Source organism: Macaca nemestrina, chromosome X, assembly GCF_043159975.1.
Source record: "Macaca nemestrina isolate mMacNem1 chromosome X, mMacNem.hap1, whole genome shotgun sequence".
NCBI lineage: Eukaryota > Metazoa > Chordata > Mammalia > Primates > Cercopithecidae > Macaca > Macaca nemestrina.
In genome coordinates, this window is record NC_092145.1 from 68,312,501 (window position 1) to 68,337,244 (window position 24,744).

Below are 24,744 nucleotides of genomic sequence, written 5' to 3' on the forward strand. Positions count from 1 at the left end.
AAAACCCACAGACACTCAATGCCAACAGTGTAAGCAGCCAGAAACAGGGCTTTACCCTGTAAAGCCACAGAGGCACAGCTGCCTGAGACCATGGGAGCCCACTTTTTGCATCAGCATGACCTGGATGTGAGACATGGAGTCAAAGGTGATAATTTTGGAACTTTAAGTTTAAATGACTGCCCTATTGGATTTTTGACCTGCATGGGGCCTGTAGGCTCTTTGCTTTGGCCAATTCCTCCCATTTGGAATGGGTGTATTTACCCAATGCCTGTATTCTCACTGTATCTAGGAAGTAAATAACTTGCTTTTCATTAAACAGGCTCATAGGTGGAGGGGACTTGCCTTTTCTCAGATGAAATTTTGGACTTGGACTTTTGAGTTAATGCTGGAGAGAGTTAAGACTCTGGGGGACTGCTGGAAGGGCATGATTGTGTTTTGAATTGTGAGAACATGAGATTTGGGAGGGGCCGTGGGTGGGATGATATGGTTTGGCTGTGTCCCCACCAAAATCTCATCTCTAATGGTAGTTCCCATAATCCCAACATGTTGTGAAGGTGACCCAGTGGGAGGTTATTGAATCATGGGGGTAGTTAACTCCATGCTGTTCTCATGATAGTGAGTGAGTTCTCACAAAATCTGATGCTTTTAAAAAGACTTTGCCCTCACTGCACTCTGCACTTCTCCTTGCTGCTACCACGTGAAGAAGGATGTTTACCTTCCTCTTCCACCATGCATATAAGTCTCCTGAGTCCTCCCAAGCCCTGCAGAACTGTGAGTCAATTAAACCTCTTTCCTTTATAAATTACCAAGTCTTGGGTATGTCCTTATAGCAGAGTGAAAACAGACTAATACACCGTGGTTTTGCTATTGTGAATAGTGTTACTATGAACATGTGTGTGCATGTGTCTTTTTGGTAGAATGATTTATTTTCTTTTGAGTATATACACAGTAATGGAATTGCTGGGTCAAATTGTAGTTCTGATTTAAATTCTTTGAGAAATCTCCAAATTGTTTTTCCCAATGGATGAACTGATTTACATTCCCACAGTGCATAAGTGTTCTTCCCTCCTCTCCACAACCTGGCCAGCATGTTTTTACTTTGCTTTGCTTTGTTTTGTTTTTGACAGTTTAGTAATAGCCATTCTGACTGGTGTGAAATGGTATCTTATTGTGGTTTTGATTTGCACTTCTCTGATGATTAGTGATGTTGAAATTTTTTTTCATATTTTCATTGGCCAATTTTATGACTCTTCTTGAGAAGTGTCTCTGTTCATGTCCTTTGTCCTTTTTTTAATGAAGTTTTTTTGTTTTTTGTGTGTTGACTTAAGATCCCTATAGATTCTGTATATTAGACCTTTGACGGATGCATAGTTTGTGAATACTTTCTCCCATGCTGTAGTTTGTCTGTTTACTCTGAAGAAAACTTCTTTTGCTGTGCAGAACCTCTTTAGTTTAATTAGGTTCCACTTGTCATTTTTTGTTTGTGTTGCAATTGCTTTTGAAGACTTAGTCACTTTTTTTTTTTTTTTTTTTTGCCAAGACCAATGTTAAGAAATGTATTTCCTAGGACTTCTTCTAGAATTTTTACAGTTTGAGATATTTACCTTTAAACCTTTGATTTGTCTTCAGTTAATTTTTGTATATGGTAAAGTTTAGGCCTCTAGTTTCATCCTTCTACATATGGCTAGCCAGCTATCCCAGTGCCGTTTATTGGACAGGAAGTCCTTTCCCCGTTGTTTATTTTTGTCACCTTAAAAAGATCAGATGGTTGTAGGTGTGTGTATTTATTTCTCAGTTTTCTATTCCATACCATTTGTCAATGTGGCTGTTTTTGTACCAGTACATTGCTTTTTTGGTTACTGTAGCCTTAAAGAACAGTATAAAGTCAGCTTGTATGATGTCTCTAGCTTTGTTCTTTTTGCTCAGAATTGCTTTGACTATTTGGGCTCTTTTTTTCTGGTTCTATATGAATTGTAGACTAAATCTTTCTAATTGTGTGAAAAATGATATTGGTAGCTTGATAGGAATGGCATGGAATCTATATATTTCTTTGGGCAGTGTGACCCTTTTAATGATACTGATACTTCCAATCCATGAGTATGGAATATTTTTCATTTATTTGTGTCATTTCTAATTTATTTCGGTAGTGTTTTGTAGCTCACCTTGTAGAGGTATTACACCTCCTTGGTTACCTGTATTCCTAGGTATTTCATTTTATTTATGACTATTGAAAATGGGATTACGTTCCTGATTTGACTCTCAGCCTGGAAGTTATTGATGTGTAGAAATCCTACTGATTTTAGTAAACTGAATTTGTATCCTGACACTTAAGTTGTTCTTCAGTTCTAGGAGCCTTTTAGCAGACTCTTTAGAGTTTTCAATGTATAAAATTATATCATAAGTGAAGGGAGATAGTTTGATTTCTTCTTTTCCTATTTGGATAGATTCTGTACCTTTCTCTTGTCTGATTGTTCTGGTTAAAACTTCCTCCACTATGTTGAATAGAAGTGATGAGAGTGGACATCCTTGTTTTATTCTGGTTCTCAAGGGGAATGCTTATAGCTTTTCCTTATTCAGTATGATACTGCCTGTGGGTTTGTCATAGATGGCTCTTTTATTTTTAGATATGCTCCTTCAATGCCTAGACTGTTGAGAGTTTTCATCAAAAAGTAATGTTGGATTTTATCTAAAGCTTTTTGTGCATCTATTGAGATGATCATGTAGTTTTTGTGTTTAATTCTGTTTATGTGGTGAATCACATTTCTTGATGTGTATACATTGAACCAACCTTGCATCCCAGGAATAAAGCCTACTTTATTGTGGTAAATTAACTTTCTGATGTGCTGCCAAATTCAATTTATTAGTATTTTGTGGAGGATTTTTTCATCTATGTTCATCAGGGGCATTAGTCTGAAGTTGTTTGCCTTTCGTTTGTTTATTGGTTTGTTTTTGTAATTGCCTCACTAGTTTAACTACCTTTCACTTACCTGTTAGCCAGTTAAATGTAACTGCTTGTTGATACACGTTCATGAATAATGTAATAAATATTCTCGTGCCACTTTTGCCTATTTATGCAACATCCAGGAAACTCCATTCTTTCTGTTTTTTAAAGCAACCGTTAATTTCATTTGAAATACAATATATATATGTGCCAAATAGTTTGTTGCATCACATAAATTATCCCAAATGTCTAAAATAACTTCATTAATATATGCAATTTTACTAAAGCTACTGAACACTTGGAAAGAATCTACTTTTATGAGAGAGTGAAAATTGCTTAGAATAAAATACTGTAACATATTAGAAAATTATTTCATCCAAATGGGGTTATATGTTAGAGATCATCATTATAAATCACAGAGGATGTTCATGTAACCTTTCAGTTATAATTCATTTGTGATACTGCCCTTTTTACATATCTCAACCAAAAGCAAAATATATTCCTAAAATGTGCACTTAGAGTCTCAGTTGCTTCCAATGGCAGTTCCAAACACATCAATAGTAAAAGAAGGTTGGCCCAAGTAGGGATGATGGCCATGTAAATAAATAAATTGCAAATATAAAACAATTTCCTAAGCACAGAGCACTTTATTGAGTCGATGAATCGAAGTAAATTATGTGCAAAAGACAAGCAAGAATGTCTCATATAGAAGTTCTTATGTTAATTATTGTGACTACAAAACTCTTCAGACACCCCTGGGCTGTATTTCCTAAATTTGGTTCTGAACACTTTATCAACATGATGTTTTGTATATTATATCTTAAAGGAAGTCAGAAAGGATATACAGTCATATAAATGAATGATATTTTTTTTAATTTATTTATTATTATTATACTTTAAGTTGTAGGGTACATGTGCATAACGTGCAGGTTTGTTACATATGTATACTTGTGCCATGTTGGTGTGCTGCACCCATCAATTCGTCATTTACATCAGGTATAACTCCCAATGCAATCCTGCTTATTTCGTTTTTAAAAATCTTTATCATTTTCATAAGATTGCTTAATAACCTAGTTTTTTCAAAGGTTTGGCATTAAAAGCAAAAATATTCTTTCATAGCTTATAAGCAAAAGACCTTTCACTATTAGTTAGCAGCTTGAAAATATCAAATTTTTCAAAAGAAATACTCTTTTATCAGGAAGGTTTTTCTATAATAATGAAACGACTAGCATCAATTAAATACATTTAAAAATTTTCAGATTACTTAGCACTTAATTTAAAATGATATTTTGTTCTATTTCATAAAACATAATTGATGTTCTTTGAAAACACTAGGAGCATTAATACTGAATATAAATTGGAAGGCATATTAATTCTGAGTCAACTATAATACCTCTGTTGATGACTTTCCAAATAAAATAATAAAATTATAACTAATTATCATAACCTAATATTTATTTAGCACTTACTATATGTCAGGAAAAGATGAGTAAGTCAGAGTCTTACCCTCAAAGAACTTACAATATAATAGGGATCATAATGTAAACACATATGCAATCATGGGACTGGGCAGTACATGAGAAGTGAAAAAAAAAGTAGTTAATGTAGGATGCTATATGGTTGCAGGGGAGGAAGGTGATCATTGATACCCTGAAACATCATAAAAAGTTTCATGGGAAAGCGGTAGCTGTACTGAAAGGTATAATTTCAAAATGCAGAGACAAAGGAAAAAAAAGACATTTATAATGATGAGAATAATAATAATAAAATAGCTACCATTAATTAAGTGTTAATTCTATGTCCAACACTGGGATAAAGATAAGTATTTTATATGTGTTAACTCATTTAATCCCACCCAATAAGGTACGTACTCATTCTTTCTCCATTTTATGGATGAAGAGACTGAAGTTAAATTACTTTCCCACAGTTACAGAAATATCAAGTTCACCCAAATTAAATTCTGTTTCTAGCTGCTTATAGGCATCACCAAGTAAATAAAAACAGATTCCCATTATCTGACACCTCAAAATAAAGATTCCTTCCCAATTCTACAATTTCTGTCCCCATTCCCTCAGTTTACGTGGTATGTAGAAATCATCTTTAACTCTTCTGTCACAATCCACATCAAATCTGTGACCAAGCCATGGGAGTTCTGCCTTTGTAGTTTCTCTCAAATTTACTTTATTCTCTTTATTAACATAGCCATTATACATAATCACCCAAACCCTTAACCACCTTTGTTTATCTTAGCATCCAAACTCTCCAGTAATCTATGTATTGGTTTAGCATGCATTTATTATGTCTCAAACAACATGCTGAGCAATGGGAATACAAAGATGGATAAAGCATGACTCACATACTCAAAGAATCTAGTTGATAGGCATATATAGAATGATGAGTAGATTTAGCAAGATGCAGGGCTGAGGTATGGGGAGGAGGGGAACAGAAGTGTGTTTCAGAGAGAGAGACAGTATATGTGAAATTCTGAATGTGAGAGAGAAAATGGAATGTTCAAGGACACCAAGGTAATTGAATTGATAATGAGTAGGGAAAAAATAGCTTAAGATTTAAAAGATTAACCAGGTGGGCAAGGGTTAGATAAAATGCTACAGGGTAGCATTTCTTATTTTTCTCAACCTCAGCACTATTGACACCTTAGGCTGGATCATTCTTCACTTTATTGGAACTTTCCTGTGCATTATAGGATGTTTATTAGCATTCCTGGCTGCTACCCACTAGATGCCATAGCACCACCACCACCCATTGTGACAACCAAAAAGGCCTCCAAACATTGCCAAATATCTCATAGGAGCAAAAATCACCTCTGACTGAGAAACCCTGGCATAGGACCTTGTAAGCCATGTTAAGATATTTTAATTTTATTCTAAGACCAAGAGGGGCAGTGGTGTGAAGCACTGTTAAGGAAGGACTAATTCTCAAGATTAGTCAAGAATGGAGACAGAGAAGCAAATCAGGTGAGCAAGCAATATCTAAGTGTTATTTTTCTTGTTCTGCAGTGCTACCATTTCAATATTAAGTGGGAAAGTGTTCTTTAGTATTCCCATCATATGTCGTAATTATTTCTAGCTCTCTGCCTTTGGCCATGTGGGCTCTTAAAATCTAGAGTAACAGTTTTCTGATTATTCAAATCTCCCAAATTGACTTAAGTTCTGAATTTGGATAATCTTATGTCCTGACTTATTATCCTCTACAAAACCATTTCAGCCTTACTTTTTCTCTTAACACAAGTAATTTTAATTCTTATGTCTGTGGTCTATATATCATACAATATCACACTTTCTTTATGTAGTACTTTGGGATTATTTTATGGTTTATTCAGGCTCACAGTTGGTATCTTTGTGGACTAAATTATAAACTCCTAGAAAACAGAAACAATGTGTTCTACATGTTATATATTTTATACATCACAGAGTAAAATGTTTGTCAAGAACAGGTATCATTTTAATTAAATTCAGGATCAAGCATTATGTATCAAAATGTATAATGTTTGTACCCTCTGACTGAGCATTTATTCTAATAGAACTCCATTATGGAAGTGGAGAGGAAAACAAATATAAAATTAATAATTGAAACATCCATTATAGCAAAATGTTGGAGAAAACATGTTTTCTTTAATAAAGAAAATGAAAAACATGTATACTTATGTTAACAAACCTGCTCGTTCTGCACATGTATCTCAGAACGTAATGTATAATAAAAAAACAAAATACAATTACAAACTATTTTAAAAATGAAATAAAGAAAATGAAAAATAAAGTATTAGTGTCTAGTACAACAAAAAAATCATGTTCTATTGTGTGTTTACCCACTATCTAGAGTAAGAATCAGAATTAAACTTAACTTATTTTCTTATACGAGTAAAGGTAAATCATTCTTACATTTAATGGTAAACCCCATTTTCTTAACTGTTAACTAGGAACAAATTTTGCTGATTCCTTACATAGTTGGGGCTCCTAAATTAAGGATTTTATATCCCTTACACCACTTTGTAGGGAACGTATCAATAAAAAGTATGACCAGAGAGCCTACTTTATGTAATTGGTTATGTGATGTTCTTAAGGAAATGAGTACTGTGGATTATTATCCTTACAAAAGCTGAAACTATGTAAGAAATAAGTATTTAGAAAAATCCTCAGACATATTTTTAAAAACCTCATGTATAAAGACTAGGTGAACTTTGATGTACATAGTTATATTCCACTTATGTCATTTAAACGTGGTAGTTTCAGTATTTTATATTTAATATTTCAAATACTTGATGTTTCTACAACCCCTTATACATCACAGTACAATTCCGCTGGAAAGAACCTCAAAATATATTGTCTAGACTTTTGGTTCAATCAAATAAGTGACTGAATAATCCAGAAATCATTCTTTGTTTTATTTTTTATTTTTTAGACAGAGTCTCACTCTGTCACCCAGGCTGGAGTGCAGTGGTTCACTGGCACGATCTCAGCTCACTGCAAACTCTGCCTGTGGGGTTTAAGTGATTCTCATGCCTCAACCTGACAGTAGCTGGGATTACAAGCTTGTACCACCACACCTGGCTAACTTTTTGTATTTTTAGTAGAGATGGAATTTCACCATGTTGGCCAGGCTGGTCTCCAACTCCTGACCTTAGGTGATCCACCCGCCTCGGCCTCCCGAAGTGCTGGAATTACAGGCATGAGCCACCGCATCCAGCCAAGAAACCCTTCAAAAGCTCCAAATATTAAAAGTTTCTATTATTTGATAAATTGACAAGAGAGGAGGTTTACTGTATTTCCAATATTTTAAATAACCTCTAATCGAGCATGGTGGCTCACATCTGTAATTCCAGCACTTGGGGAGGCCAAGGTGGCCAGATTACTTGAGGTCGGGAGTTTGAGACCAGCCTGGTCAACATGGTGAAACCCCGTCTTAATTAAAAATACAAAAAATTAGCCAGGCGTGGTGGTGCATGCCTGTAATCCCGACTACCCCAGAGGCTGAGGCAGCAGAATCGCTTGAACCTGGGAGGCGGAGGTTGCAGTGAGCCGAAATCGCATCACTGTACTCCAGCCTGGGTGACAGAGTGAGACTGTCTATCAAAAAAGAAAATAATAATAATAATAATCTATAATCGAAAAACTGATTAGATTATTGCTTCTAAGAAACTGCAACATATTACTCCTCAGCCTACTGAATACATTAAAGCCATTCTAGAATATCTAGTCACAAATTTATTCCACTTATAAAGTCCTCAACACTAAAATCTTATTTTTTAAATCATCTTTTAAGGAGTTAAAAGCAAGGTCAAGATTTCCTGCACTCCCTCTCTCCTTCTCCCACCTCCTATATAAGGATATTATTATTCACCATAATTTTAAACAACCTAACAGCTTACACTCAAACTTGAGAGGCATTACAGAATTTCTTTGAAGGGTTAGGTGACCAAAACAAATCTGTCCAATTTCAGCTACTGAATGTGCTTACTAGCTTAGCAGAGGTTTTTTTCTGTTTGTTTGTTTGTTTTTTAACCAGAGACATTGCCAGCTTTTATTTTGTCAAGTGATTCCAAAATCTCGACAATGCTTCCCCCCTGTTTTAAACGAGAGCTAATGTATTAAGATAGGAGTAGATCGTCTTGTATGTCATGTTGGAAACTTTTCACAGGCATCCTCAAGCTCCTAATATAAAAGTAACCAAGGGGTGCCAATGATGAAAGACTCTGTTGCCATGGTGTCATCTTATAAATCATCAATTATTGTCTGTTATTATGAATGTGACAACCACATACTGTCATAAAAGGATTTGCATTTTAGTCTAGTTTTAAGATTTTTTTCCAGCATCATTTGCTTTGTAAAAGAAATGTCATGACAACCACAGAACACTTAAGCTCGTTATCGAGTAATTCGGTATTCATTTGGACTTTGTCAGTTTGGCATTTCGGCATCTCAACCTCTTTTACATTATTGAGTAGTTTATCTTTACGGTTCATAAATATATTTCTAAGCATGAGTATATAGCATAATAAGCTAAACCTAACAGAAGCAATGGGAATTTTTGGTTGCTATGACGACCTAAACTGATCAATTTTCTGTCACTGTTTTTAAAGAGGCACTCTCCTGTGGCCATAAATACTAATTACAAACGCAAGCCATTTGCTAACATGTTCAGTTTACAGATTAAAGCCGTTCATGCCTAATTTATCATTTAACTTGTCCTCCCACATTTGTAGTGTGGTACAGAATGAATAATAACTTCACTTGTTTACAACATTTTCAACTTAACGTCACTAATTATTTTTGCAGTTGCTGGAATTTAGCTGTGCTGCTACAAGTTCAGTAAACTCAATAAATTTGTAAAATGCAAGGAAAGATTCCTAAATGTAATTTATGGATTAAGGTTGAAATATTCGCTTAAAACTCCTTCCCATAACTGGTCATTTAAAAGAAGATGGTTATATTTTACTTAATCAAGTTGCAAAATTGTCAAGAACGTACTTGCAAGAGTGTCCATCTATTCATTTCAATCAAATAAAGAACTAACATATTTGGTTGAAAGCTGTAGTGAATAATTTAAATGAAAGTACCAGTTAATACTATGAATGAGCAGTCTAGCTTTTGAAAGAAAGCAGTAGTTTCAGGTGTGGGGTCAGAGAATAATAATAAATCCATCAGGCAGTAAAGTCATAGTGCTGTATAGTCTAATATTAGCCCTCCCTTTCTCACTGAAACACATATTCTATATAAGCCTTAAAGTCTGCATTTTTTTGAGGAAGAGAGCTAAAGACGGGGAGAAAATTGCTATTTCAGAGTGTGAATAAGAGCAATACCACAAAATTAACTATTGTTAGAGAATTTCTGACTCTGACCAACACCTGTGGAAAATGTTAGGACACCATTATCCCATAAAGAGGTTTTTTTCTAACTAAAACATTTCTGTTTTCTAGCATTCATGAATTACATAATGGACAAAGGTATGCTACTATATATAATTATGATTTAAATATTAAGAAAGGAAAGACCCCCTAAACTGATCTTGACCATTGTCTCACTAATCCCAAAGCCTAGAATTTGATTGAAATATTTTTGCAATTTCCAAAGCTAAATGGGTTCTTCCTGGACTTCAAATATTAACCTAGCATTTCCAGAGAGGCTGACAACTTCTCACACTCAAATACAATAAACATGCTCCAGTTGATTGTCTGTAAAGAGAAGCTAGAAACTGAAAAGTTTACCTCTGGGAATACGTACAGAATACATTGTGTTGTGGGCAACTGGGCAAAATGGGGACACGACGGCCCTATTACTATCTGCAAACTATTCTCACCAAAATATATTGCTTAACAGGGCCTAACTTGCCACCTCTATCAAAGCTCACTCTGTCTTCAATTTTATAAAAGAGATCCTTTCCATAACTCCTGATAACACAAATTATACATCCAAAGAAAGTAAAAATCCTTTAGTGGATCTCCTGTGGTTGCACAAGAAGGAGTGACAAAGCGCTTCTAACTGCTTCTCAACCCAGCAGCTGTAGCCTCAACACTCTAGGGCTCCAAGGGCCTCCTGACAGCCTGTGCTCACAGGTGCTCCTCTTCTTCTAGCACCAGCTCAGTGATTCTGCAGCAGGAATTTTACATCATCACAGAATTGAGGTGAAAGCTTCAGTGCCCTTATTTCAAAGGAAAATCTGGTCAGCTTGAAGCAATGAAAACTAATCAGAATGCAACCAGCCATTCGCTGGGAGCACATGCTCAGCAAAACAAAGGCTAGAATCAAAAGTTTGGGGGCTTTTTTGCATGTATATAGCCATTTCAGCTGTATGTTTCCGCGTGCATTTGTTATATGGACTTCTAATATCAAAAGTAATTTATAAAATGTCATAAACTGCTATTCTATACTTGGTGAGAAATAGAAAATAACGTATTAGTAATATAATTGAATTGCTCAATAAATATTTATTGAATATTGAAACCTAAATTCCAGGAAAATATGCTAGATACCAAAGAGACAATGGTTAGCAAAGCAAAGGCATGGTCCCAACCTTTACAGTGCTTAGGAAATTTGCATTGCATTATGCATTTTCAAAGGATTCTTATAAGTTTTGATTTTATTCGTTTTTGCACTTCTTAACAACCCTGGAAGAGAAATCCCTAGGTTCATTTTATAGATTAAAAAAAGAGAGACTTCTAGATGTTAAGTGATTTGGTTGTGATCATAGAGCTAGGAGATGTTCCAGTGAGGGACTAGAACACAAGACTTCCAATGACAAATTTCAGCCTCTTACCACTCGAACAGCATTTCCTAAATTGCATTTTATGGAATACTAGTTTGCAGAACAAAACCTACTTTAATCAAAAAAGATTGGAACACCTTCTATATAATATCTTTTCTTATAGAATCACAAAGCAAATTAACAGACTATAGGCTCCAAGAAGACCTGCAGTAAACAAGTTTGTTTACCTTTATTTAATCCTGTATTTCCCAAATTTATTTGACCCCAAAACCCTCCCTGAGTAAAATAAAATGAGCCCACATTGACTCAGAAACTGAAGATTAAGTAGCATATTGAGATGTGGGATAAGGGGACAGGTTTCAGTTAGGACATGTATCTCGGAGTTACATAGCACATTTCTAAATCTATGCACGAAAATTAAGGTGTGTGACTGTGGAAAACTATGAGGCTTTTCGTTCTTTTCTTGCTGCTGAATGTTATGAGAGTAATGGACAAATTCATATGGTGAGAGAATAAGACTTATGTGCATTACCAGGATGATGGAAAATTAGGAGACAAACAAGAAAATGAAACCAAGAGAGACTCTCTGACCCTCTTTTTTGGCCACCTCTAGCACTTTCTTAGGATTGAGTGGATCAAGAATTCTCCTAACCACTACTTGAAGAAATGGCTTCTGACTCTAGGACTGGAGCAGAAAATATACAAGATGAGTCTGGAACATCTAGTGCAAGAAAGTAAGGAAGTGTATGAAAAAAATCCACAATGTTGGGGGCATGTCATAGGTACACAGGAGCCTACTGAAAGAGCTCCCAATGACCAAAGCTGGAACAATTTAAGCAATAAAATAGATATTGTAGTACTGGATTATAACCCAAAGCATAAAATAAACACCTAGAAGTCTACGCTGATATAAATAAGTAATTGAATAAATACATAAATGTGAGAGAAAAGGCTTATCTCCCATTTAGAAGAATTCCACATAATTTTGTACAGTGACTGCTTTCCAAAGACTTCCAAAGAGTATACTATAGAAAGAAAGAAAAAAAAAGAGAAGGTAACCCTAACAGTAGAAAAACCTGGCAGATACTTCCTGAGCCCCGTGATCAAGGTCAACCTCAACAGTAATAAGTCAAAAGAATCGTATATACCCTTGACATGATGTGATGAAAATGGCATTTTGCCTCTGTGGTATTTCTCCCAAAAACACATAACCCAAATTTAATCGTGAAAAAAGCATCAGGTGAACCCCAATTGAGGGACATCCTACAAATGCAAATACCACTACTCCTCAAAACTATCAAGGTCATTGAAAACAAGGAGAGAAACTGCTACAGCTGAGAGGAGTTTTAGGCAACCTGAGGATTAAATAAAGTGTAGTGGCCTACATTTTGGAACAGAAAAGAAATATTACAGAAAAACTGAACAAATATGAGTAAAGTATAAATTGAGTTAACAGTGTATCAGTACTAGTTCATTAGTTGGGACAAATTGATTCAGTAATTATAAGATGTTAACAACAGATGAAACTGGCTACGGGGTGAACGGGAACTCTCAGTGTACTATTTGCTTTCTTTCTGTATTTTATTTTTAAAACTGTCCTAAAAATAAAAGTGTATTTAAAAACACACACATTGCCTTTAACCACTTCTGTGCTGAATCCAAGGTTATTAAAAAGTGCTTTACCCTATATTAATTGTATCTAATTTAGTTCCAAAATTCAGAGAGTGATTTTTGAAGACAAAGAGCTGGACAGTCATAAACTATGTAAAGCACAATGTTATTTTAATGCCACTAAAAAGTAAAATATAGTCATCGCTCCATATCCCAGGGGAATTGGTTCCAGGTCCCCCAAAGATACAAAAATCTATGGATGCTTAAGTCCCTTATGTAAAGTGACATAGTATTTGCATATAACCTGTGCCCATCCTTCTATGTGCTCCAAATCATCTCTAAATTACTTATAATACCTAAAACAATGTAAATTCTATGTAATTTGTTGTATACTGAATCTTTATTTGTATTTGTTTTTATTGCTGTCTTGCTATTTTTATTGTTTGTTTATTTTTTTTTTTTTTGAAATACGTTCAATACAAGGATGCAGAACCATAGATACTGAGGGCTGCCTCTATGTATATACCATCTTTAAATGGGATGTGTCAGTCAGATGTTCCAAATCCCCTCACTTTATGTTCTGAATACAGTGGGTGCTATAATGCCAAATATAATTGATGATAAAAAACAAAAAAACACTACCTTCTTTATACCTAACATGTCAGAAACATTAATATGTGATTTAGTGGATATTTGTAAAACTTGCAGCATAAAGCATATAACATCACCATTTTTGTAATTTAGACTAGTTTCATTTTAAAGTAACAAAACAATACAGAGATGTTGATAAACTATGTTATGCTAACATACTGTTTGGCTAGGACTAACCAGCTAAAAGGAAAATGTCCAAATTGAAATAAAAATGTTCAAATGAAAACCAAAGAAAATTTTATTTATATATTTCAGAAAAAGTATTCTCTATTGGAAGAGTATTTTATAACGATGAATCAGTTCACAATCCTTTTAAACTCTCCTAATTGTAAAGCATGGCTACTGTTATTAACAGGCTTCAATGTTTTATATGTTTTAATAGCTTTTGCACATTTTTAAAAGCATCTGGAATACTGTCTCAGATGATACAGTATTTTGTATCATAAATCGTGAATATCACTTACATAAATCTATTGATTGAGTCACACATTTTTTACATCTCACCTTTCTAATGGATTTATTTTAAAATAATTTCACATTGTATTGCTGATTCATTTTACACTTGCCCTCTTTTGAACATTAACATTAGTTTAAAAAAAAAATTCCAACTATAGCCTAAAATAACAAAAGATCTTTAGAGTCCTCATATGCTGGGAGACGAACCCATTGAGCAATTGAATTCTTTGTATTGAAAACTCAGTGTTATCAAAAACAGAAAGCAGGACATGTCTTTAGGGCACGTTGCCATGGAACATAATTCCTTCAAGGACTACAAACCATAATAGTCCTATTTCTTAACATTATTTTTGTAGCATTCATCAAGATGTATTACAAACCCTACCAATTTAGGGACAATGCCTTGCCTTTTCAAATGCATTCATACTGGGTCTTAGAATCAACTCCATTTTAGAAACTAATTAGTTACACTGACAAACTTTTCAGAATAGGGCTATACAATTTTAGAAAATGTCACCACTCTTTTGTAAATTAATGATATGTTCCCCATTGCACAATAATAGGTGGTTATGAGCCTTTCCTCTTTATCCTGTCTCAGTCATTTAGTTACATCTACCCTGTGCCCTCCAGAGAAATTCATGGTCTGTCACCCTACTCATTGGTGTATAGATTTATGGATATTTTAGCAGTCCCTTCATTTTCACATCACTAGGCAACTCTTTGGAGTTTAAAAGAAAGGACAGGCTTCACCTGAACATTCAGATAAGTATCCTCCAATTTCAAAAGTCTATTTTCTTTCTGTAATCCCACTTTGCTTTCATTTTTAAAGAAACACGCAGCCTGAGACACCTTTGTATTATTAAATGTACATGCAAAACATTACATTATTATGCTACACATGGCTAAGAAATTTTAGTATTCACAGGATTATGGTAATTAAGTCTTCCTTCACATTGGGTGATGTGACACTTGCTTGACTATAATGTCACTCCACTTAAAGTCTGTGTAAACAACATTATCTTAGTCACTCTGCATTACATTTCCAACTGTGAGAAATATTACAAGGTCAGAGTGGACAAGAATGTAGGTAATCCCAAAGAAACAGCATGTAAATGACTTGCTCAAGGTTCAAACTGGGTTTTAAATAATAAAAGAAAATACTTTATAGTAATATTATAGTATTATTATCTAGATGTCGTCCTTGGCAAAGCACATGGGCATTCTTGAAGTTGGTGGTCAAGACAAATGTGTCCATGGTTTTGATTTTTTTTTTGGATAAAAGATAACAAGTTTTGTTCGCCAAGGCTTCGTTCAGACTAACAAAAGTGGGGATACTCAATAAGGAGTAGTTCATGGAATGACTGCAATTGGTTTTGCCAATAGAAATCTATCAATGTCTCAAATACATATAGCATTTCTGAATAATGCAGGTTATAAAGGCCATATGACAATGTTCATATTTCCTCCTTTCTTGTTTTTTAATAAATACTGAGCAACTGCAATATATTTTTTAAGGAGAGTACTAATTTCCCAATAGTCTTGTCAGTTACTTGGTGAACTATGTCCAAGAAGTGTTGTCTTGAAAATGTTCTGACCTACATCTTTGAAACTGGATTAAAGATTTTGAGATAGCTTGTGTTTTAAGTGATTTATTTCATGTTTATGTTTTTAAAAAGTTAGATAACCCTGTTGAATCTCCACATAGGATAAGTAGGATGTGGGCAGAAATACTATAGATTATCTCAGCAGAGATTTTGATTCTCTTAAGTAGTGGAAGCAACACAGTAAAATAGTGGTTTCCAGAGTATGCTTAAACTAAAAACAGGATGCCAATTGGCAAAAATAGCAATGAAAGGTCTTAAATATGGACCCCACAGTCCGTTAACAAACAGGCCCAAAACAACTTATGTTGGATTCTCTAGGCTTATTGTTACATTTGGACAATTAGGTATATGCATGCAAATTGTATTAATCTGAAGATAATTTGAACAAAGTGTGTGAACCCCAATTTTCTTGTAATACCTGGTGTTGAAATTCTGTAGGAGGTCAATTCACTTTCTAGGAATGCTAGAGTCAAAACATTTTCCCAGGACTATTTATAGAAAGAAAGGTCTCTAAGAACGTCTTCATCACAAGAGATTAACTGATTTATATTTTGTTTGCCAGAACTGCCACCTTCCATAAGTAGAAGCTTTGCTCATAACCAGTGTTCAATGTCCTCGCACGTTAAGTTTTCTTTTCAAAAGTCATTGAAAATAGCAGATATTCTGTGCTAACAAGAGGATGTGTGTGTGTGTGTGTGTGTGTGTGTGTGTGCGTGTGTGTGTGTGTGTAGCATATTTGCAACTCCGAGAGTTTAAATAAAATCAGTTTCTACCGATTCCCTTTTCTACTTTAATCTCCTATAATATTAGACAGTTTGGTTTCTAACTCAGTGGTCTTTCCCATACACATAGAATCTAAGAAAAACTGAAAGTTCTGTGTTAAACCTCAGGATAAAGATCCAGATCTTTCAAATAAAAGGTATCTCTCCAAACACAAAATCTAATTACTTACTCCCTTATTCAAAAAGAAATAAAAGGGGCACGTGTCTCAGGACCTCCTGAGGCTGTTTCATGGGCTTGTGTCCTTAAAAAAAAGAAAAGAGAAGAAAGAAAGAATATACAGAGTAGTCAACCTAAGTCCTCTCTCTAAGTAGTTATGTGTAGCACCATAAAAATACTGCTGGAATCAAACATTAAGTGAGCTGAAAATCTTGAATATTTTCTTCTGAATCAGAAACGTGCATAAAAAGCTTGAAAGCAAATACAAAGTCATAACAAATAGTTGTTGAGCTTTCATTGTTTTTTATTTCAGCATTTAGAATGTGATGCTTTGAAATGGGAAAAACTGAACATGAATTCAAAATCATATGTCCTATCTTCTCTTCCACCATCCACCCCCAACTGTCCTTGAATTAGAGGAAATGTAAATATAATGAAGGTAAAGTTATGATCTTATTAACTGAGCCAGAGAGTGTGTTACAACAATTTTCACAAATTGACCAAATTCAATTTTCTCTTTATGCTTTATGCACAATAAGTAAATTACAGCTTCAAGGAAAAGGGAAGATATGTATCATAGATCAAAGCATATACTATTTATCTAAGAGATTGTTTAGTCTAATACTGTAACTTAAAAGATGCAGCAACTGAGGTCCAAAACCACAGATTTATGTGCAGAGTTGAGTCCATGGACTTATGACTCTTTTTTTGTCCCCAGAGCTCTTCCTGCTGTACCATACTGTCTCATCAAATGGAAGTTTATGGGAAAGTGCTTGTAACCTAGAAAATGCTTTACAAATTTAAAATAGTATCTTTAATGCTTATCTTAATTACATATGTTTTAAGATGAAGAATAATGACAAAAATAGTATCTGTAAACATTGTTATCTGTGCTAAGTGATCAGAATCAATATTTAATATGTATGTGTGTAATCATAAGAGAATAAAAAGAATTATTTTTTCTTCAGACAGATCATTCATAAAAATATCTACTATGCTGGCAATAATGTGAGGAAATGGGACCTCTTGTATATTTTTGGCAGGAGGGTAAATCAAAACAGCTTTGGAGAACAATTTGGCAATAACCATTAAAGTGGAAGACATACATAGTTCACAACCTAAAACTTGCACTTCTAGGCTTATATCCTAGAGAAATACTCCCATATGGGTGCAAGACATGTCCATTGCAGCATGGTTTCCAACAAAAAATTGGAAACAACCTAATTATCGACTTATGGATATAGGAAAGAATTATCAAATTGTGTTATACAAGGTAGTATAACGGACAATTAAAAAAAGAGTGAACTATATTTGAATGTATCAACATGGATGAATCTCAAAAACATAATGTAAAAATACTTAAAAAGAGTAGTACGATATCACACCGGTTCAATACATCTTAAAACACAAAAATTTAAAAAAACACAAAAATCAACACTGCATGTTGTTTGTGTATAAATACACACATAATTTTAAAAAGACACAGTAATGATACCCACTGGTTTTAGGATTAGTGGTCATCTTTCATTTATGGAATAAAAAGGATATTATTGTTAGTCATAATGTTTCACAGATACAAATGTTTTTCAGATACAATTTTTTTTTAAACTGTGGATTAAGTGTAGCAAAATGTAGACCTGAATATTGATCCACAAGTTTTTCTCAGTATTTCCTGCTGTTCCCTTTTATTTTTTCCTGCTCTATCTGAACTATTTTGTAATTAATCTTGCTAATGTATTACACTATCAAAATGATGCTACCAAACTTGATTTCTGAATAGAAATGTCATTTTTCAATAAGTAATTTTATATATAATAGTAAATGAGGTGTTTTTCTAATTAGTCTGATTCCATTTGGCTGGTTATAAAATATATTGGTCCAAAGCATATGAGCTTTGAAACTAGACTGCTTTGATTCAGTTGCTGTCTCTGTTATTTATAGGCTGTATGACCTTGGGTAAATCATTTGACTTTCTCTGTGACTCAGTATCATCAACTGTAAGACAACGATTATAATTGTAGCACCTATCTTACAGATTTGTTATGATGATTAAAAAAACTAATATATGAAAAATCACCTGAACTCATGTTTGATAAATGTTAGATATTATTATGTCCTGGCAAAAAAAGAGGAGTAATTGTTCATTAATATTTTATCCTGAATTTTCTTATTTATATGCCTATGCTGGTCAAATGCATCAAATAATCACTCATTTCTTAAATTCTCTGAGTTTGAGGACTAACCACTTAACTAAAGATCCTTAATTATTAGAGTTTTAGTAAATAAGTTTCATTAATTAGTATATTTAAACATATTGCGTCCCAATCATGTAACAGATTACTTGTGGTCAAAACTAGCTGATGATCTGGAAGGGGCAGCACTGTCTACCCAAATTTTATTTAAGTAAACATCAGCTATTTTGCACATTGTCATATGTGTTGACCAGTTACCCAACAATTTCTCATCTTTCATATGTGTTTGTGTTAAATCTGCAACTAGAATGATTTGTCAAGGAATGAGGATTTTTCTAGTTTATTTAGGATTTGAGATTATGTCTTCAATTCTTTCTCTTTCTTTTTTTACTTTTCTTTTTTAAAGTTCTCGACTTTCTCATTAGAAATGAAAATGTTAAATTCACCATCCTCACTAAGGATTTATGGTACAGATCATTGTGACCATTAAAGCAGGTTTAACAGTGAGGTGTTTTTCTTTCTCTTTTTCTTTCTTTTTTTTTTTTTTTTTCTAGAGAGATTGGAATTTAATTGTTTCCTTTTTAGACAAATATGCTTTTGGATTGTCAGTGATGAAAGGGGCATACAGATGTCAAAAGCATTGTAGCACAGTGGGATTATGTGCTAAGGTCCATGGCGGGACAGACAAACAAGCAAAGTCTCAGATCAGTCAAACAGTTACCTTTTAATAAAATCTCAGATGACCAACTTTGTTTTATCTTTGCCAATGCCTATCAAAAGTTCAAATGAAGTTTTGTTGTGTTAACTGCTTACATTTCTTTTATTTCTTATTTTAACCATTTGTAAAAATAAAGGAATTTCGCTAGATGGAATTGGGAATTTGTTTAAAGGCAAGCCAATTTAAAATAAAACAACACATGTTATACACATGGCTTTCTTCTTATTAAAACAAAATAAATTGGACTTTAAATAGAAACCTTAATTATGTTATGTGATGAGAACTATACTTAAGTATTATTTTCTGGACATGGCAGTAATAATCTGTTTCATACCGCATTTCACTGATAACATGAAAGCAAAAAATAATAATTGAATTTTAATTTTCAAATCACTTGAAGGAAAAATTAGATTGCCTATTTTGAAGAAGTAAAAAATAAAACTCACACAGCGCATAACCACCATTTTGAGAACCCGAATAATTATTCGTAAGCAATCCACTGGTTATTTGTTCACCTTATATGAACTTTCCTTGATCAAAGGCTTTAGGTGCATTTATAACAAACTGTGATTCTTTCTGTAATGCAATACCTTGAGGACTCACAATTTAGAGCAGAGGTCGCAAACTGACAGCCCATGGGCTAGATCCTGACCCCAGATGGATTTTGTTTTGCCTGCGCAGTGTTGCTTTTTTTTTTTCTGTTTTGCTTTTTATTGAGTTAGTTGCCAACATTTAAGAATTGGAGAATTTCATGTAAAAATCTTAATTCCCAGCTTCTTTTAAAAAGTCGGATCTTAACAACACTGAGCCTGCATTCACACATGGTAATAATCAGCCAAACAGTAATAGCCACCACTTTGGAAAAGAATATATGCTCCCTAGTTCACCATAGTCCCCACCACTCTATATCACTTATAGTCTTTCATTTGTGTTACCAGCCTTGCCTCAGTAGGCATTAGAGTTTGCGACTCTCCTGGTTTCTCTATAGTTTATGTGAACGACTTGGTACACATATTTTCAATAACACTTCATGGTTTTTCTCTGATTGCAATAAGTGTAAAAATAGTATTACATATATGTACATATGAAATGTATATTTTGATAATCCAGAAGTAAATCCATATAGTTATAAACTACTGTTATACTTAATGAACAAAAAACTTGACTTAATTTGCTTGTCATTTTACTAGAAAATCAAAAATAAAGTGAAAGCCATTTTCAATGCCTAAATTCAATTGCATTCATATCAAATCGGAAACACTTTCCATATCCAAGCCTAGACTCAAAACTTAATCCATTTACTATTTCACAGTTAAACTCAGTCATTAATAAAATCTAGTGGGTTTTAGTCTTCCCAGCATTGATATCGTTGTCTAATAGAAAGTTTGGCACTTAAGGAGGCACATCCACTGCTTCAGGTCACTTGGGTATTATTTAGTGTGCATGACATGTAAAACTAACTTTTAATATAGAAAATGTCACAGATACTAGAAACACCACCATAGTGATGTTTTATTTTGTATGTTGAAAACCCAGGATAAATCCATGGTGTAGTCCTCATCTCCCCTACAGCTCTATGACATTTTTCTTGTAGAAAATATGGATAAAGCCTGCATCAAGGGCAGCCCTAAAGAAAGGGGCAAAAAATATCACCAAAAGGTAATGTAACCTGAGAAAGAAGTGTGGAAGAGAAGAGGGGCACTACTGACAGGAACTATCAAAATATATTTTAGGAACATGAGTTCCCCTACTTTGCCCTTGTCTCTGAGTTACTGCGTGTTCTTTTCACCACTACAACCTAAAATGTCTGAGGCCTGGAACAATATGTTATCTCTGATTGCCCTTTTACTAAGATTTTCATAGATATTTTAAGAGGTTTCACGTATAAATCTTCTTAGACTTCCAAATATTTATTTAAAATATATTATTAGAAGAAAATGATTTTAAAGGTTTTAGAACTTCTAACATGCCTACACCACATATCTGTGCCTAATGCTTAGAATGACCTAAAAGATTAGAAAGCCAGATTATTTTCCATTATCATTGTAGCACACTTAATAGCCTGTGCTGCCCTGCAAAAGTGAATGTACCTTCCTAAGCATTCCAGAACAAAGGGGTGGGTGGACATCTGAATAATTTCCCCATTATTTTACATAGGTATCCTAGTTTTTGTGTCAGTGATGTTCACTCAACCCCAACCAACTTTGCAGCCTTTCTCTAACTTCTGCTTTAGAACCTCCAACTGGATGGATGGGTTGTAATTCACTCTTTGGATTTCATTTTTTCTTATGAACTGAGGATTAAGCAAGATTCAGCATTTGCTGCTGAAAATTTTAAATGGCTCTACTTTCCTACCTCAGTGAGTACAGTACAGGGAACAAGATTATGAAAGTGTGGCTGAATCTGTACAGGCTCCAGGACATTCTCAGGAATTTGATTTTTAAAAAATAAATACATAAATACCTGTTAACAGCTTGTTTTCTTGTCATTTGCCTCTTCCTTCTAAAAGGAGAGTGTAGCAGAAAATAAATAAATAAAACTGGTTAATTGAGAGTTCTGGTTAGTTAGCTTCCAATTAATCAAGGCTTTATTATATTTCACAAAACATCTTCCTAAATTCTGCAGAAATTTTAGATAGGTTACACACAATGAAACACCAGCAGGGAAGAGCACATAGAAGGTAAAGAAGCCTGAATTGCTATTAGTGTTTTAAATATATGAATAATGTTAGCACATTTCTAGTATAATCCACATTGACTAAAGAATAAGGTGAAATGTCATGTGGTTTAGGGCTTTTCCATATATAAAGGCAAGGAAATAAGGTTATAGATTTCTGTTGAAGAAAGTGGCCTTGGGTCGTAACAATTCCCAAAAAATTCAGCAATATTGTATCTCTTCCCTCTCTCTCAAGAGCCTTCCTTCCCATCCCATTAGGTATTCCAACATTTTGGAGGGAAAAATCCCGTTCTAATTTTTTCTCATCTTTTATTTGGCCAAGATGATGAAAGTAAGCCAATATCAATGTTCTGCTTATTTCCTAAACATGGAGCCATTGATCTCCAACAGATCACTATATACATTTTTCTGGAGCATACGGAATTGTCTTACATCTTCCTCACAAGGGTTACACATGCGCATTCACACACACAGACACGCGCACACACACACACACACACACACAGTCATACATCCACACAAAAGAAATTAAACACATACAAAAGAGATCCATTTTAAAAAACACATAATTAGCCTTGTTAACAAAATAATTATTCTTTCCAGCAGTGCAGTAACCCCCAGTGTTCTCCAATCCTTTAATAAAGAACAATGAAACCTCAAAAGACATGCAAAAAAAACTATGAGGACTATAATGTGGTTCTTTTAACCCTTACTGTACTTCTTAGTAATACAGAAACGGGAACCTTCCCACAATGCCCACTACAAATATATGTGGTTAGTTCATCATCTTTTTGTTGAACAAAACAAAAATATTATCTTTTTGTTTCTGGTTTTTTTTTTGTTTTGTTTTTTGGTTTTTTTTTTTTTTTTTTTTTTTCTTTTGAAAAACGACCACTTCTCTGCTCAAGTCTGTAGAGAGATTTCTAAAAAAAAAAAAAAAAAATGAAAATATATCTGGGGTTGCTGGGGAGAGGAGGTAAGAGTGAAGCTGAGCCTTTTTTCACCTACTCTTACATTCTGTCACTTCACTGTCAGAACTATTTGATTTTGCTTTACAACTCACTCACCCAACCTCTTCTGAGGTGACACTTTTCTTAAATAAAATATAATCATACACACCAAGTCAGTGATAATGCATCCTTCCTTATTATAATGGGCTATATATGACTGGATTTGGGGGCATTTTTTCAATTTTACCAAAGATCCCTCATTTTTTTTAACAATAAAGCTTTCTAAGCTCAACAAACTTTTTTTGGCCCTCACTATACATGTAAATATAATTATACTAATCCTCACCAAAATCAAAATCATTTACATCTCCCATGGCATGAGTTTCATAGGTTAAATTTAGACTCTGAAATCATTGACTACAGAAACATTGTTAGAATTATTCAATGAATATATAAACATGCATGAATTAACTGTCCTTTTATTGACAACTTAAAAATTACTTAGAAAATTAGGAGTTTACCTTGATATTTGAAAATTTCTCATTTATCTTTTCCAATGTAAGGAATGTACTTTACAACAGTGCTTAACAAACTAGCTATAACTCTAGGGCTTTAAGGCCTACAAGTTAAACAGATGTATTTCATTTTTGACATTCTAAGTAAAATATGACTTCTATACTTCTGAATTAGTTCTTTTAGTGATGTTAATTAATTCATTTTAGTTTTCCTTATACCACTTTGGAAAACTTTATTGAACAAGCAGATGATGATACTAATATTATCAGCTCAGTATAGAATAGGTTATAATGTGAAAAAAAAAATCATCTGAGTTCCCTGGAGTTGGCCCAAAATGTTTTGTATTCCTTCTATTTCCTCTTTGTCTACTAAAGTCTTCTTTTCGCTGCCCCTCCCCACTTCTGATTCTGGCTATGAAACAAAAGTCATGATGAAAAGGCCTGAAATTTACTAAAATGTGTCCTTGTGGCTGATATATACATATGTTCACATTCTTATAAAGTCAGTAACAAAACAGGGGTTACACACAATCAATAACGTTGTGGCAGATACAATACACAATATACAACTACCACCAACAGAACTATTAGCAGCTGAGGTTTTGCAACATACGGTGGTAAGTAGTGAGGGTTCTCTACACAACTCACCAGTTCCGATCATCATCATGATTTTACCTCATTAGGACATTGATTAACCTTACTGTAGAGAGAGCCTTCCCCTATGCACAAGTTATGACTAGAAGGTGATTCTACTCTGGCTGAGACCCAAGAAGTTAATAATGGAGAGCTAGCTTTATTTAGAATTAGTCAAGGTCATTTTTACCCTGTACCACTGATAAATAAATTTTCATACTTTGATTCTTCCAACTTTGGGCATGTGAATGTGAAGCTCGACGAAGTTAACGACAGTGATTGCTACCGAGTGTGCTCATCTTTGATTGGAGTCGGTTTAATATAAGAATCAGAGATACGATATTCTCACTTTTGAAACCTAAATTTAGCCCACAGAATCTCATTTAATAATATAGAGAAACAGCATGCAAGACACATGACAAGAGGCAATAAAATACCACATAATAAAGAGTCCAGTTAAAATGTCAGGCTCATTTAATTAAGTATTAGGTCCTTTTTATGATAAATTTAAAAATCACTATCTAATATCATATATTATGTTCAGCCTCTGGTGTGAAGTAAACTAAAGAGATTGTTCCTTTCACTGATTCTTCAAATGAAGGAAAGTACTTCAAACAAAGCATTTTAAAGATACAGTC

At 34.0% G+C, this 24,744-nt stretch overlaps 1 protein-coding gene across 7 annotated transcripts in view; it reads right to left on the bottom strand.

The window, feature by feature from the left end:
• LOC105488007 (dachshund family transcription factor 2) overlaps positions 1-24,744 on the bottom strand; it is a 692,336-nt gene that overhangs the window by 426,392 nt on the left and 241,200 nt on the right. For 4 of the 7 annotated variants that reach the window (XM_071088389.1, XM_071088388.1, XM_071088392.1 and 1 more), the window contains exon 2: positions 21,796-21,834. The exons of the other annotated variants lie outside the window; for them this stretch is intronic. In XM_071088389.1, coding sequence (XP_070944490.1) covers positions 21,796-21,834 — 39 coding nt within the window. The remainder of the gene's footprint in view (positions 1-21,795; positions 21,835-24,744) is intronic. 7 annotated transcript variants of the gene reach the window in all.